Genomic DNA, 15599 nt, shown 5'->3' on the forward strand with positions numbered 1-15599 from the left:
ACTTCAACTTTGATCCTGTCCGATGGGGCTTGATTCGGGAGCGTCCACGGTGATTACCACTGATAACGTAAACCACTGTCTGTCAACTAGTTAGACTGCACCCCAGTCATCTACTGACCTATTATAGATAGGATCGACCGGTGACCCCTGCACATAAAGACGGCTTTGAATGTCTACCTACCTCACGCGAGTCAGCGCGTTGCTACCGAACATTCCCTGACAGATAGCGGCTGGCAGAGAGGTGGCACGGTGACCTTTCACGAACCGCGTCCGTGTCTCGGCTAACCTCTGACCCCTTGTGCCCGCCGGCGTTTGACCTGTGACGTCACCTCAGAGGGGTGACTGGGTGACGTCTGTTCCACCTACAGCGATACCGAAGTTAGCTCTCAGTGCTGTGCAGTGTGCATATCACCCTAACTAGTGACGTCATCATTTGTAGGACGAAACGCTTGAAACGGGAGTGATTTGTTGATTAGCAGTGGCTGTTTCGAACATATCGTGGCTCATGTCTTGTTTAGTCAACCTGAACTGAATTGGTTGAATCAGCAGCTTTCTCGAGAAGATGTCTACAAACGACACGCTAAATGTGATTACAGTATTCGTGTTAAGTGTCACCAATGTTGTTATAGCCACTGCTACTGCGATGGCACAATTCCAGGGGCAACATTGTGAAAATGAGATGTGGGCCGCTTCGAATTGTCGCGCCGAGCTGGTGTATAAACAGGGCTATAAATAGTTCTCCCCAAATTGCGCCGTGCATTATGCTAACCGTATAATGGGCCTTACCCACTTGAGATGTTCGTCCCAAGTGCCGAACAACTTGCGACAGATCTCTTGACGTCACAAAATGCAAATACGAACGTGACGTCACATTTTACCGGGTCAGATTTGCGTTGGAGTGGGTACATGTAACGTCAAAAAAGTTTCAAAAAGAATGGATATAACGTCACTGAGTGCGTTGTTGACGCGATAGAACGGAGTCGTATCCTGCAACGTCAGCGAGATGTCAGTTTTCCCGCCACAGGTGTTTTCGCAGCCGGAGACGACCGGTCTGTGACGTCAACGGGATGCCACGCCCTGTCTCGCAGTCGCGTGACGTGACGCTGTTGTGTGACGTGGTATGATGTGGTTTGACGTTCGGCGCTGACAGTGACACCGACAGGGAGGGACCGGCCGGGTTATGGGAGATTTGATGGGTGGTGGATGGGGTGTCCGGGAGCGTTTGACCCGGAACAGTGGCACGACACGACGGCACTCTGAAATGAACGATGGTCGTTCTTGTGGCCTGGATGTGGGACTATTCCGCGCCGCGATCCGACAGTCGGACTCGGCTAGCGGCCCATTGGGGTCAGCCAGCTCGGGCCCAATGCCTTCCTCAATTCGTGAATGTCAGTCGCAGCGAGCGGGGATAGTCCAGCGCCGTGGTCTGGGTTTTATTCCGGAGATTTAACCTTCGTCCTAGGCCGCTGGTAATTTATCAGCGAGAGAGAGCGTTCAATGGTGCACGGCCAGTCTGTGATTGCTGCGGGGAAAGAAATGACTGGACCCGATTCCGAAGGCAGTCTTTCTGGTGCGACCAAACCCAATCCAGGGGCGTGGAAGTGACCCTGAAGTGGGCGCCTGAGCATGTCGAGAAATTCTATATTTATTGTCTTTTGTTTTGGGTGTCTGTGACAGGCATTACACGGAAACTATAACGTCAGGCTGTTTTTTCGTTGGTACGATCATCTGTAAGAGTCGGGTAATCTCCACATAATATGTCCGTTCCTGTTCCATTCACTGCGTTCAGACCATTCATTTCACTGTTCATTCGAGTGTTGCCAGTGCGTATTTCATTCATTCGTTCATTCATTGATATCTGCGCCATGTTCTATCGTGTCAGCGCCGGCAGTATGTGGATTTTAAGTGACAGCGCCTGAGCCGCCAATATCTGTTCCTTCGCTTCCAATATCTGTTCCTCCGTAGTCTCCCCTCCCCAGCTGGCCGGCTATAAATCCTTCCTGGTATCACTACGTCGCGCGGTGACCTGGCAGGCGCTGTCCCCGGATATTGTTCGACTGAAACGGCCGCTCGGATATTTCGGGTCGGTCTCCCGCAGACGACAGACCCCTCGCCGTCCGTCGGATGACCCGTCTGACCCTAGCGCGGGGGTCGGTCGGCCCGGCGGCTACTGGCCTGGTTGGACCTCTCGCTCGAACAGCGTCGCCCCGGGCGGAAGAAAGCCTCGACTGGTCGTGTGTGACCCACCCCCTCAGTCTCTCTCTCCAGTGCCCCCTGTTGCCGCTGCTGCTCTTTGGGTGACCGGGCCCTGCGGTCAGCGGGGTCAGTGAATTAGGAGCGGTCGCCAGTTGGTCTGATGAGGTCCCCAGAAGGCGATTTAGTTGTCCGTCGGGCTGAATTTGTGCCGGTGGTGACCGGTCGTCGGACGGAGGACGGTTCAATTCACGGCCTCGGTGGACTGGGTGTGGCTCGTACGGCATTGATCTAGGCATGGCTGTTAGGTTGGAACTGTTTGTTGTTGTTTTACAGAGTATGACGAACGTCTAACCGAAGACTCTGCTTCTGAAAGTTAGCACTTTGAAGCTCGCCTGATGAGGTTTTTACGGCTTTGCTGACGTCACTAAGCTGTTGTTTATTTCCGATGCATCGATCACTCGCTCTCAAACTTTTACAAGCTTCCTCGTCATTATTCTTCCACACCACGCGACTATCCACAAACCTCCAATTCCATCCTCAGAGGGAGTCTGAAAGCCTCCTGACCTGGCCCCATCGAGCTCTCTGCAAATCATCCCCGTCTGCCCCGCGTGACCCTGGGGGCCGCCCTGTTCTCTACGACCTGTCTGGGCCCCATTGGTGACTGATGGCGCCACAGAGCCTTGATGAGACTGCTAAGTGACGAACACGGTCTAAGGCGTGTCGGGTCGTTACTGAGGCCCTCACAGAGGGACCTCTCTCCACGCTAGGGACAGGGAGGGACGGACTCGGTCACCCCTTGTTGGTAGCTCATCAGCCTTTGCAATGTATCACTGCGCGCCGGCATGGTTTATATGTATCAACATTCTCAGTCGAAAAGGGTCGTGTGACGTACTTAATGCGACCATTTGATGACGATTGAACCGTAATCGATAACAGATAATCCGCCGGCTCGGTCCCAATGTCGGAATTAGTAGAACGCGTGCCTGTCGCGTCTGAGGAGATGGAGCGTCCACATCGTGTCATCTCTGTATGTGTACGATAGACTGAGGATTTGATGAGGCTCGCCGGCCACCAGAGGCGTTTTTCGTGGACCGTCTAATATCTGTGCGTCGCGCCTCGTTCGTGCTCCATCGACCGGGCCGATATGGGCCGGCGCGCAGTTGACACGACCTCTGACCTATCCCCCGGGGCAAACAGTATACAGAGCGGCACGCGGTGCGGTCGTGCGACGCAGGTGCCCGATGAGGCCGTGCTAGTTCATCGAACTCGGCATGAGAACGCCGAGCGTCTGGTTGGGTCTATTATAGCCTTACGTCGGCTCCATGATAAGGCTGAGGTCGGCGGAGCGATTCCGGGTGTGATGTGACATCGGGCGATTTGTGTGTCCAGCGGCGGTGGGCGCGTCTGTTGGTGTTGGCCCGACCCGGCCCGGCCGGCCAGTGACACGTGCCGCCCCAACACGCCGCGCCGCAGGTAGCGATTGATGGCCAGACGGGTGCCCTGTGACACACCGAGGCGCAGGTCGGTCCGGCCAGCGACCAGTGGAAGGGAGTGCCGCCCGTCCAGCCGCGCCCTTAACTGCTCTGCAGGAGAAGGAGGGGAGGATGGACCGCCGGACTGGCCACCTAAGCGGTTCCGCATTGCAGAGCCGACGGCGCGCCGCCCACCCAGTTCGCTGACAGTGGGAAAGGGCGGGGGAGTATGTTGAACGGAGGAGCTGAACGCAAAGGGAAGAGAATGGGGTGGCGCTTAATGACTGAAATGTTATTGTATAGATAACAGTAGAACAGTTCTACTTAGATAGATAACAGTTCTACTGTTATCTATGATTATTATAAATGTTATTGTTATGTGGTATGTTGTTGCTGTTATCCGTGTGGTCGGCCATTTCTCAGGGATGTGGCTCGTCTGTTATTTGTTTTTAATAATTTTTCTGGAATGCTTCTTATTTTAAAATTTAATTCAGCAACGTGTTTGGCTTACGGTAGAATTACATCATGCAGCTTCATGGATGAGTTTATACCAAACTGTCTGGTCGCTATCTGTGTCTCTTTTGCCCGCACTGTCAGACATTGTCTTCTACTGGCCCGCGGGTTTTCGATAGGGGGGGACGGGGACCGAAAATCGAAAATCCCAAAAGTAGATACTGATCGTGTATGCAAAAAAAAAAAAAAAACGCGGCACGTAACGCCGCGAAACTTGGCAAGGCCCAAAACACATCGAATGGTGCATCCCGTTTCCAAACTTATCCTAGGACACCTAATATCGATCACCTTTTCAAGCATCCTTGCCTCTAAATCAAAATTTGCAGTCTTGCCAACTCAAAGCTGGTTTCCTTCAAGCTGCGAATTGCTTAGGTATGAGTAGCAGTGCCAGCTATTCTTACGTTTCGTACTTTCAAATTTTCGATCTTATGTCTGGTCAGCTTCAGGGCTTCACCATCATATAGTCATGGAGGAAAAGTTGGAATGTCTTCTGCTCTGACAAGTGCGCCAAAACTGCAATATAATTTCAGAATCATGACATCACCACCTGATCCATATGCAACGGGCAGGGTGCAGCTAATGGCTAGCCGTCAGTGGTCATGTCATCGGTGGTCACTCAAAAGGCCATGCTAGGTCATGGAAGGTCACCAGCCGTTATTTGATCACACTTTCTGATGGATTTTACTTGCCAAGAGCTTCGCGGGAAAAACGAGCGCATGCACCGTTGAAAAAATTGAGTGAAAGGGTCTCAGGTCCGGCGACCTCTGCGGTGAAATGCCCCAGGGTAGGATTCCGGTCCTTGTTGATTAACTTCGTCAAAAATGGCAGTAGAGCTGTGATGTCGGCACCATTGTGTTCGTCATGATCGAGCTGGCACGACCTGCATCGTTCTCATATTCACCCTCCAATCGTAACAACTACAGCAGGGATTGGCAAATGGCGGGGCACCCCCTTTGGGAGGTAATGGTCTCTGGAAACCTCATCCCACATCTCTTTAGCATTAGTGGCTCTCCTTATGGAACAGGTTTCTTGACTGGTCTGTTTCACCCCAGAATTCAAAGACTAGTCAAGGTAAAACCGAGCGCACCACAGTGAGCACAATTTGATAAGCTGGTGTACCTATCTCAATTTTCATGTAGAACCTTTCACGTATCACGGACCTTAAACCCTTTCGTGCACTCATGCAAAAGCAACTGCCATGTTTCAACAGCTGGTAATGGCATTTTCACAGCCGCTGACGTAAGAAGGGGAGGGATGGGGGCTCGATTAGACCCCCAGCCGTTCGGCCGCCGACCGAACTTAGTTTTGCAGAAAAAAAAAAACGAGTGCTATCGAACCCCTTGACGAGAGGGAGCCGATGCTATATCCAATTATAAGGTCTTGGGCTACTGCGTGCTTTTTTGGTCCTGCCTGTGATCTATCCGAACACTTCTCCCCACAAGTGCTGGGGTTAAATGGCATATATTTCAAATGGTTCCTGTGGTAGAACTGCCATGCTTGAATTTGACTAATTAGGAATGGAAAATTTTCATATAGTAACGGAAATCTATGGAATTTCAGTGAACTTGGTTTTATCGGCAATGGGGTCTGGCAGTGGGGTGGGGAGGTAATAAGTAATAACCCTGCCTGGCGCCCCAAAAAGGGGGCACGATCCCCGAGGCCCTGCCGATCACCTTATAACTACAGGCATCACAGCTCCACACCTTTTGCAGATGGCCAGGACCCCCTGCGATGCATCCCAACAGCAATCTTTATTCAGAACCTGCCTTGATTAACCAACGATGCATTAAATGCCCCGGATAGCTCTATAATGCATTATTATCAACTATTGAACGGGCCTCGCCGATAGGGGGGTACTGTACCCCCCTAACTTTCGATAGCGGGGGACCTGTCCCCCCCGTCCCCCCCGGTGGCGCCGCCCATGCTACTGGGCCTTTAGCTAACCGTCCTCTCCCCGTTTTCAGGTCAACTTCATCACCGAGTACATGTCGTCCGGCTCGATGAAACACTTCCTGAAGCGGACGCGCGTCTCCAAGAAGAAGATGGCGATCGACTCTTGGCGTCGCTGGTGTCGCCAGGTGTTGTGGGCGCTCAGGTAAGAAGGACGCCGCGAGGCAGGCGCCCGGCGTGGCCGGGGCGCCCCTAGGGGCGTCGGGGGGGGGGGGTGTTCGCCGCGTGCGCCCTCTGATCTCCTGTTCAGGCAGGTGGGGTGTTCGTGTCCCAACCGCCGCTCGGGAAGCCGAGAGAAGACGAGCAAGAGCTGAGGATGTGGCCGGCCAAGCGGCGGGAGAAGCGCTGACCGCTCGCCGGCACCGCGAACAGGACGAAGGTCGGGCGAAGACGAGCCGAAGAGACGGAGCTGCTCGCTGCGCGGCGCGCCGCCGCGGCCCGGCCGAGCCGGCGTCGCGGGTCGCGCGCCCCTGTGACACCACCTGGCCTCTGTTTCAGTTACTTCCATTCGAGCTCGCCGCCCATCATTCACGGCAACCTTACCTGTGATTCAATGTTCATTCAACACAACGGCCTGCTGAAGATCGCTTCAGGTACAGTGCCCGTTCGGGGGTGCGCGGGCGCCGGCGCACGCGCGCGGCCGGCCACCGGCGCCGCGCCCGTGCGCCGCGTGTCCCGCCGGGGAGCCTAGTGATAAGGTGTCTCTGGCCGGAGGCCCGCGGGCCCGGCGCGCGCCACGCGCAGACGCTGACCGGCCGTCTGTGTTACAGCGGCTCCCGATGTCATCCACCAGCACGTGAAGACCGTGCAGCCCGGCCAGCTGCTCAAGAACGCCCACTTCGTGGCGCCCGAGGAGGTGACGCGGACGGCCGGTGAGTCGGGGAGGGGGTCTAGACAACCAGTCCAATCGGCAATCGGTATGGATGGCAGGTAAGGTGGGCGGTGGCTGAGAAAAATGGGCAAATTGGTACAGAAGAGATTATTTTGGGCTCTGGAGACTGGTTTCAGTAGAAAAGAACAGCACACTGGCTGTCGCGAGAAGTTTGTTATGCATTACCGCCTGAGGGAACTCAGAACTGGCATCCCTCTGGTGTCTCATTTCCGACGGTTCAACTAATTAAAGAGAGTGAGCTCTGATCTTCGGCACCGAAATGGCCTCGAGCTTAGTCGGCTTGTGGAGACACGATCGAACAACGCGGAAGCGGTATTGTAGAACATGGGTCAGGAATGACCGCCATGCGTCGAGGCTGCCCTACTGGGCGTGACGGGTGTGCGGCTGGGAGAGGTCGAATATCGCGGGTTTCGCCGGAAATGACTCACTGATTCAGGAAGTCTATTCATGACGATCTAGTCTTTTGGTACGTGGGAAATTTAGATATCGCTCTGGAAAAAAGTGCTGGAAGTGGATGTGTTTTATCGCGCTCAAATAGACCTTCTGATGGGCAATCAAACGGTGCATGGTTTAATGGCGTCTGGTCCGAAATGGAGCACTAAGCTGGAGACAGCTTCCCTGACCTTAGCTAATGGGGCGGAATATCGAACCAACACCGTGCATATTTAATAGTTCGTGGAGCTGGGCTCTGATTAAGAGGTCTAGACAGAAGAAAGTTAGAGCTGCTATCAGTCACGCATCAGTTAATGCCTCCATGTAACAGCGAAGCGGCCCTACCCAAATCGGTCCAGCACTATTCGTTGCCGTTTTCTATTTATGCCGCAAGAAAAAAAAACTTAAGCCGAAAATATGCGCAAAATGTTATCAGAAGACCAGTGCAAAGCTCATGTTTGACATATTTTCCCGATGAGCTCCGATTCGGTACTATTACATCATACATTCAAAGATGCAAAAAATTATCAGTTCCTGCCCGTCCTGGAGCTTAAAGCCTCAATCAGGAACCCGTCACCGCCGTTGGAATGGAGCGACTTTCCTGGAACGGAGCACGTGGTGCGAGTCTCGACAGTGGCCGTCCGGGTTCAGGACCTACCTTTTTTGCCGGCGCCGACAGCCAGTGTCACGAACAGGGCTCTATTTAGCCGGCACGGAATCGGCGGGTCGATCCGAAGACGGCCGTAAAAACTGCTGTCCCGCATACCAGCCGCAGTCACGAATGTCACAGGCTCAGGGGGGACGGGGGGGGGGCACTCCCGGATGTTTGGTGCGCGCGTCCCCGTCTGTCGACCGGGTGACGATGGAGTCCCACACAGGTCGGGCTGTGGTCAGAGTGACCCCCTGGCCACTGAGGGGCACCGTGGGGCAGTGGGCGGCACCCCAAACAAAGCCTTCCAGCAGTCTCCCCTCCTCCTCCCCCCCCCCCCAACAACAACAACAGCGCCCCTGGGTGGGATGTTTGAGAAGTGCGCAGGAGTGCAGGGGGTAACGGGCGGCGATGCGGCCAACTGGCGTGGACGATTTTCGAGAACACACGCTACCGAGAAATGACGTGATAGATTTGTGATGCATCAATCATGTAATCGGCTGGTATGTGTCGTTGAATGTTGTTTGGCTTGTCGTGAGCTGCATGCCTGCGACTGGTCAGAGTTCGAAGACTTCTGAAAGTCACGTCATCCAAGCCATACCCAAGCATTCGTAGTACCCGTCTTGCGAGCTTTGTAATTTCCCAGCGACATTTTGCCGTGCGTGAATCGTGATTCTTACGCCTAATCACATACTATGTTCGGTTTAACGAGCACGGTATTTTATCATCGCTGGATTTTCCGCCGCCAATGCGAACCGACTTACCATAGCACCTTGCTTTTTCAGCGAGATTTGGCCAGTGACCTCTGCATCGAGACCAGTGTCGCTGCTGGCAGGGAACCCGTGACCCCTGCCCTGGGACCCATGACCTCGCTGACCGAGGACCCGCGAACCCTGACCCTTGACATAATAGCTATGTGGCACTGGCCACCGAGCATCTGCCGCGTTCTCTGGCGATCAGGGGCGCCGGAGATTACCCTGCTGTTTCCGATAACAGTTACATATGTGGCGCAGTTGTGACCATCAGCTATTGCGGGAAGCGTATGCCGGTTGTCGAGCACGTGGGCGAACACGCGGGCGTGGTGGAATGCTAGATTACAGGGGCTGATAAGAGCGTCGGCGGCTTTTACTTGTTTTTCTAGATGAAATACTGATAAAAATAGTCCGTTCTCAAGTGTTGGAACGCTTTTTCTTCACCGCGTGAAGTAAACGTATTGTGGTGTGTAAAAAAGCCGGTTCAAACCGCTACATTGGTACTCTCAGTAAAACATGGCATCAGACTTTGATGATAAACACAAGTTCATAATGTATTTCATGGTTTTTAGATGTCAAAACAAGCTTGTAACAGGAAGTTCTCTGTGATCGTGTTTATGTGTCGACAGTCGAACTCGACACCCTTTCCTCTACAGATCCACTCCCCGCCGAACTAATCTGCGACCTATCTAACTGTCCCCCCGCGTGTCCATTCGCAGTTGACGAGCGGAGAAGCAAGTCGGACATCTACTCGTTCGGCATGTGCGCGCTGGAGATCGCAGCGCTTGAGATCCAGGGCAACGGGGACTCAGGCACCCCGGTGAGGAGCGACGCGCCGCGGAGAGAGGAGAGGAGGGAGAGACAGAGGGGCGGAGTGGCGCAGTTTGGGGCCCCTCTAGGCCCCCGTGCCGAGACGCTGATGAGACGTGTGGAGCGGGCTGTCACTATGTTACTTGGCCTCGGGGCGGGCTGCTGTATCCGGTAGAAACTAGACTGAACTGGTCTGAGCTGGCAGAGCCGAGGGGCAGAGGTCCACCGAGGTGGCGGGTTCACATTCAATTGGCCAGCACGGAAGTAGTTCACTTGCCCTGAGAATCATCGAAGGTTTCATGCTTTTACCCTCACTGTGCAAGTCCAGCTTCATCTAGGTTCAAGATGCATTCCTTGCGGGACTTGTGAAATCGTTTCTGGATAGTACGATACACAATGATAAATAAGAATGAAGACCGGTAAACCAAAGGTTGTCTATGCCAGGATTTGAACCCACAACATCGCGTTGATATTCCAGGTGACCAAGGAGAACATCGAGAACACGATCGAGAGTCTGGAGAACGAGGAGCAGAAGGACTTTATCCGGGCGTGCCTGCGTCCCGACCCTGAGCAGCGGCCGACGGCGCGCCAGCTGCTCTTCCACCCAGTCATGTTCGAGGTGCCCTCGCTCAAACTGCTCGCCGCACACGCCGTCGTCAATGACCCCAGTGAGTGGGGAGAGGGAAGGAGAGGGGCTGGACGATCAACTTCGGGAGGTGGGTGAGTTTTTTAGAAGCCGGATGGTGTCACTGATACTCCAGTGAAGATATGGAGAATTTTGGAATCTTCCCCTACGTGTCGAGTGGCGTCTTGGCCAAGAGTGGCTGGTTGAGGGTGCTGGGGCTAGACGCAGCAGTATGTAGGTCCCGCCCCTTCTCCTGAATAACCCGGTCGGTGGATTGGTCCTCCAGCCTGTCCCGTGTTCGTGATGGGCTGTTTTTTTACGGTTGACGCACCCGGCTCCGGCGGCAGACATCGATCGATTATTGGTGACCCGGTCACCCGGCGCCGGCCACCAGCGGTCGATTTGACCGCGGCATGGTGGTGAACTAGTGATGTCCGTCCCGACGGACAGATGGCAGTAGCATCGTCAGAATGGATTCCGCCTCTGGTGGCCGCTCCGCAGGATCGACAAGTTTTTGCCAGTCCATTGATTAATGGCGGTCAGAGTGAGCGCCGTCTATATCTGTGTCCCCATCTGATCATACGAGTAGATTCCCAAAAGTACTGATTTACAGCAGAGTGCCGAGCCGGTAATAATAGAGCCGCTCGCTGCTGTCTGCAGCCCGCGCTCTTTGCGTGATCGGCTGCCCATAACTATTTCACTCGCCAATTTGCTGGCCACACTGCATCCATTCCAAGATAATGACCCACGCTGGCTGCTATATCTGTACCCGTCGTGAGCAGACTGCCACCAATGCCGGTGTTATTTCTGGCCTGACCTCGCGTGGGGAAACGACCCGTGACGCCGTTCCCCGTGTCGTTATAACTCGGAACGTCACGCAGTGTCATCATGACATTATTGTTGGCTCCATTTCGTGACGATTTATTTCTCTCCCCTGCAGACATCAGTCCCGAGGATGCTGAGGTGTACTGTAACCTCAGTCCTGACCTGGTCATTGCCGAGATGCGGCACGAGGGTCAGGAGCCGACCCAGCTGCGGGTGCAGGACGTCACCTCCGCCGAGAACATCGGCAAATTCGTCGAGGACGTCCGGTGAGTGGTGGAGAGAGCAGTGAGGGACGGGGAGAGCGGTGGGAGGTTGGGTTGGACGAGGACGGAGCGGGATGGAAGCGGTTGGCTAAAGAGATTCGGCGAGTTTGGTGATCCCACAAATGCAGGAATCCAAGAATGGGGGCCTGAAGCGAGGAAGGAACGGTCGCCTGTGTATTATTGATATTCTTGTGATCAGTCATTGAGGAACCCTGTGTGAGGAATGTACAGAAAGGAATGTGGTGCCTAGTGCCTAGTTACCGTTGGTTCTGAGCTGTTGCCCGTGTATTGACCTTACCGCTACCTCCCCCTGCCGGACGTGTCACCCAGACCGGGTGTCTCTCCCGGTCCGTACCTTACCTCGCTGACTTCCCTCTCCCCTCTCTAGGGTCGGTATCTACCCGCTGACGGCGTACGCGCCGCCGGCGCCGCCGCCCATCAGTCAGGTGCGGGCCGCCAGTCCGGACACCATCGAGTCCGTGCACTCGGACACGCCCGAGCCGTGCGAACGAGAGGGACGCAAGGTAGTCACCATGATGTGCGAGGTCAAGTCGGACCCGGCGTTGGACGCCAGTCTCACGGTGAGAGACGGGCGGAGAGAGAGAGGGGAGGGGGCGGCTGACGAGAGCTGTTTTCAGGTGACATTCTGCAGGAGGAATGGAGGGAGGGGGCGGGGGATACCGGGGAAGGTTGTGGATACGGTGGTCGGTGCATGGCTCAAAGATACCGTAGCAGCTTCTTTGATCTGATTTTGTTGTGCGCCGGCTCACGCCAAAATATTTTCCTTCTTTGCTTTGAACTACCAGACACTTTTGCAACTTATTTTCATCGTGTCTCTGTGGACTGTGCTGCGCCCTTTCTTGTTGAACGTGATGATTTCAGTTGGCGCTGGCTCGCCGATGGCTTGTCTTTCTCTTTCTGTTGCGTATACACGGTTCGCGCTGTGTCCGGTTCTCACTCAGTTTGATGCGCTTTTGTTGCATACATGTCGCGCCTAATCAATGTTAGAGTATCAACTCGTCGGATTACGATACTGCTAGGAGCGGGACATGAAAGTCTGATCGATATTGAGTGTCTCCGAACGGTTCGGCAGTGTGCCGGTCACTGGTTTCACTCGGCGGCCTTTCGAGCCGGCCCCTCAGCCTCCCTCAGAGCGATTGTGTCATTAAGGCGGCCGCTGCCGAACCGTCGAGCTAATCTTGATATTGCTGATGATGTATTTCATTTCCAGCTTCATTTCGAATTTCCCCTGTGAATTCGATCCCACATTCAGTTCTAGTTGTTTCTTTCCAGTTCTTATTTTTGGTTCAGTTTCATTTGGAACGGCAGAATGGTTTTACCTTTGGTAATTTGCCCGCCATTTGAAGCTATCATCCATAGGTTTTCGAGTTAAAGGCTTCAATAGTGTCTGGTCACCAAGATTCCTGCATTCGTAAAACATTTCAAATCCAGACTGCCAGTTTGCCAACGCCGCTTCATTGGTGTCCTACTTGCTGTGAATCTGCATACCATGAGCTGCTGCCCAGCCCCAGTGTCTCGAGTCTGCTGCCTTTTCTACCTCACAGAAAACGCCAAGCGTGACTTGCGGGCGCATAATACAGCTGTTCGCAAACCGATCATCTACTCAACCCGTGTGTTTGCCCACCTGATGTCCCCTTTGCCGTTCTGTCTTCCCTTTTGCTAGCCCCCCCCCCCTGCAGTTCGCCCCTCTCCGCTCCATATTCTAACCCCCCACCCCCTCCCTACAGTTCGCCTCTCTCCGTCCCATATTCTACCCCCCCCCCCTACAGTTCGCCCCTCTCTGTCCCATATTCTAATCCTCCCCCCCCCCCCTGCAGTTCGCCCCTCTCCGCACCATATTCTGACCGCGCCTCACTACCCCCGCAGCTGGTACTGTTCCTGCGGCTGGACGACAAGACCAACCGGCAGTTGTCGTGCCGACTGGCCCCGGACGACTCGGGCTCCCTGCTGACTGAGGAGCTGGTCCGGCACGGGCTCGTCAACGAGGTGAGACACGGAGCGCCAGGATCATCACTGGGGAGAGGAGGGGTAGCTGGGGGTGATTGCATTCCTAATAAGGTGATTGAAGGCGCCAGGGTTTAGGTTTTATGTTGAAATGAAAGTCGTGATTTTTATTTTTAGTTGGTTTTGTGCGGCCTCCTCCTTACTTTTCATGCAGTAGCTGTGAAGTTGTTTAGAATTTGCTATGACATCGCACATGCATCCCCGTTCCGTCCCCAATCTCCTTCCTGTCGTGATGTGTTGGGACAGTCGGTTCCCTCATTTACGTCGGCCAGCTGCTATTGTAAGATGACGTTCCGCCCTGTGTTGGTCTGAGTTCTATATGTAGCTGACGGTCTTCCCCCTTCCGTCCGCAGATGAACCGCGATGAGCTGACCAAGCTGATCGACGGCCGCCTGCGCGCGCTGCGCACCTCCCAGCCGCCGACACCGGTGGGCGTGAGCTAACGGCCGGCCGGCCGGCGCGCGCCCGCGCCGCTCCGCTCACCCGCCTAGCCTAGAATCTCCCCGCCTGCCGCGCCCGCCCGCCTGTCCGCCCGCTGCGCCGTCTTCCGTGATCCGGCCGCCTGCGCGCGCGCCGCGCGCCGGGTCCAAGCGCGCTGAATTAGCGCGTGTGTGCGTGCGCCGCCGCGGCGGCCGGTTGGCCGGTGCCGACCCCAGGACGGTCGGTGGCCGGCGCCAGGGCGCGTGTATCTCAGGACTGATCATGATGAGCTTAGTGCTACGCTTGGAGCGTATCGGGCGGCAGGCGATGCGCGCTGAATCAAAAGGCTGCGCGGCGCGCGCGTGCGCGCCTCTCCCGCGCCGGGAGCCCAGTGTCTGAGCGCGCCGCGCCTGGTGTGTTTGTACGACGAGAGCGCGCGCGGCGCGGCACCGACCGGCGCCGGCGCGCTCCCCTGCTGTCCGCCCTCTGAGAGGGCCGTGCTACTGCTGTGAGTGCGCGAGCTGTCGCAGCGGCTGGCGGTCAGCGGCCGGCACCGGGCCGTTTTCTACAGTCCTGCCGCGCGGGCCGTACCCCGCGGGCTCCGCCGCCGACCGCCGCCGCCAGCTCGCTCTGAATATTACCATCCGACTGTGCGGCCGCCGAGTCCGAACGGCGCGTCAACTCGTGTGTCATTGAGGGGCCGCTGTCCAATTCTTGTTTCCGCCTCTTGTTTGTGTTCGGGCGCGCCCGCCGAGGCGCCCCCTGCCCCGCTCCAGCGACCAGGCCAGGGTCCCGCCCGCCGGCGACTGGAAGAACGCCCGCCACAACCGAGAGTCAGTACACTTACCGAGTTTTATGTCTGCGAATTTGGTTTGGTATTTCTTTGCATTAAATACTGATCTGGCAAGTGAAAATGATTCCCGGTGGATTTGTCCGTTTTAATCTTTATTTAATGAATACAGAATACAGTTCGGTTCGCGTTGTTGGTATTTTAGTGATGGTTGCAATGTTTACCTACCCTGTTTCCTCATTACAAGGGAGTCAGTGGTTGTGATTGCAGCAGGCAGGATCAAACTGAACTATAAAATTTATTCGGAAGTAAAATTCAATTACAAGCGTAGCGTGGAGATTCTAATTTGACGTGCAGTTTTGTATATTCTTTCCGTTTGTACCAAAATTGTTTACGCTGCTGAGAGTTGTAACTTGGTAACAGAACCGATAGATTCTTCTCATCGTCGTCCATCATCTAAAAAAAAAAGATTAAAAGATTTCGCTAGATGCTTTGGCCTATGATGCATCCCTGAATCCTGATCTCAGGCGTTCAAGCTAGCCAATTTAGTGACAGCGTTTGATCTAGTTGTCTTAATTATTACCGGCTTCCGCGGTGTGGATGTCGACCGACGACCGTTTGAGTTTAGCTGGCATTGAAAAAGTTCATTACTGGTGTCCCAGCTTTCGTTGAGGTGTGCTTTTGTATTTCTTCTTCCTCGGGCAAGCCGCCCTGCAATATTATACTCATCATAATGTAGAGATAGGTTAGGCTTCCATGATCGCACTACAGCAAAAGTCGAAATGTCTAAGAACGGGGGACGCCGCACAAACCTTTTATCCGCGGTGCTGAATGCTAAATGATTTTGGTATTTGGTATTAAGGAGGGTTAAAGGTTACATCAATGTGCCCTTCTTATCTTGAATGTGCTCGTGCTTCACGTGCAAAAATAACCAATTTTTGAATAATAGAAATAACCAGAGGGATTCCCTAGGATCACTAGCGCA

The 15599-nt window shown here is 54.6% G+C and overlaps 1 protein-coding gene across 1 annotated transcript in view; it reads left to right on the forward strand.

Moving 5' to 3' along the window:
- The window catches only part of LOC122393044 (nuclear receptor-binding protein-like), a 50080-nt gene extending 35274 nt beyond the window's left edge, over window positions 1–14806 (forward strand). The window contains exons 4-12 of the mRNA XM_043388625.1: window positions 6146–6276; window positions 6630–6724; window positions 6902–7003; window positions 9576–9676; window positions 10145–10334; window positions 11232–11382; window positions 11768–11960; window positions 13267–13386; window positions 13758–14806. Coding sequence (XP_043244560.1) covers window positions 6146–6276; window positions 6630–6724; window positions 6902–7003; window positions 9576–9676; window positions 10145–10334; window positions 11232–11382; window positions 11768–11960; window positions 13267–13386; window positions 13758–13847 — 1173 coding nt within the window. The 3' untranslated portion in view covers window positions 13848–14806. The remainder of the gene's footprint in view (window positions 1–6145; window positions 6277–6629; window positions 6725–6901; window positions 7004–9575; window positions 9677–10144; window positions 10335–11231; window positions 11383–11767; window positions 11961–13266; window positions 13387–13757) is intronic.
- Window positions 14807–15599: the final 793 nt, after the last annotated feature.

Source organism: Amphibalanus amphitrite, unplaced genomic scaffold (genome assembly GCF_019059575.1).
Source record: "Amphibalanus amphitrite isolate SeventyFive unplaced genomic scaffold, NRLGWU_Aamphi_draft 000513F_arrow, whole genome shotgun sequence".
NCBI classification, from domain to species: Eukaryota; Metazoa; Arthropoda; class Thecostraca; order Balanomorpha; family Balanidae; genus Amphibalanus; species Amphibalanus amphitrite.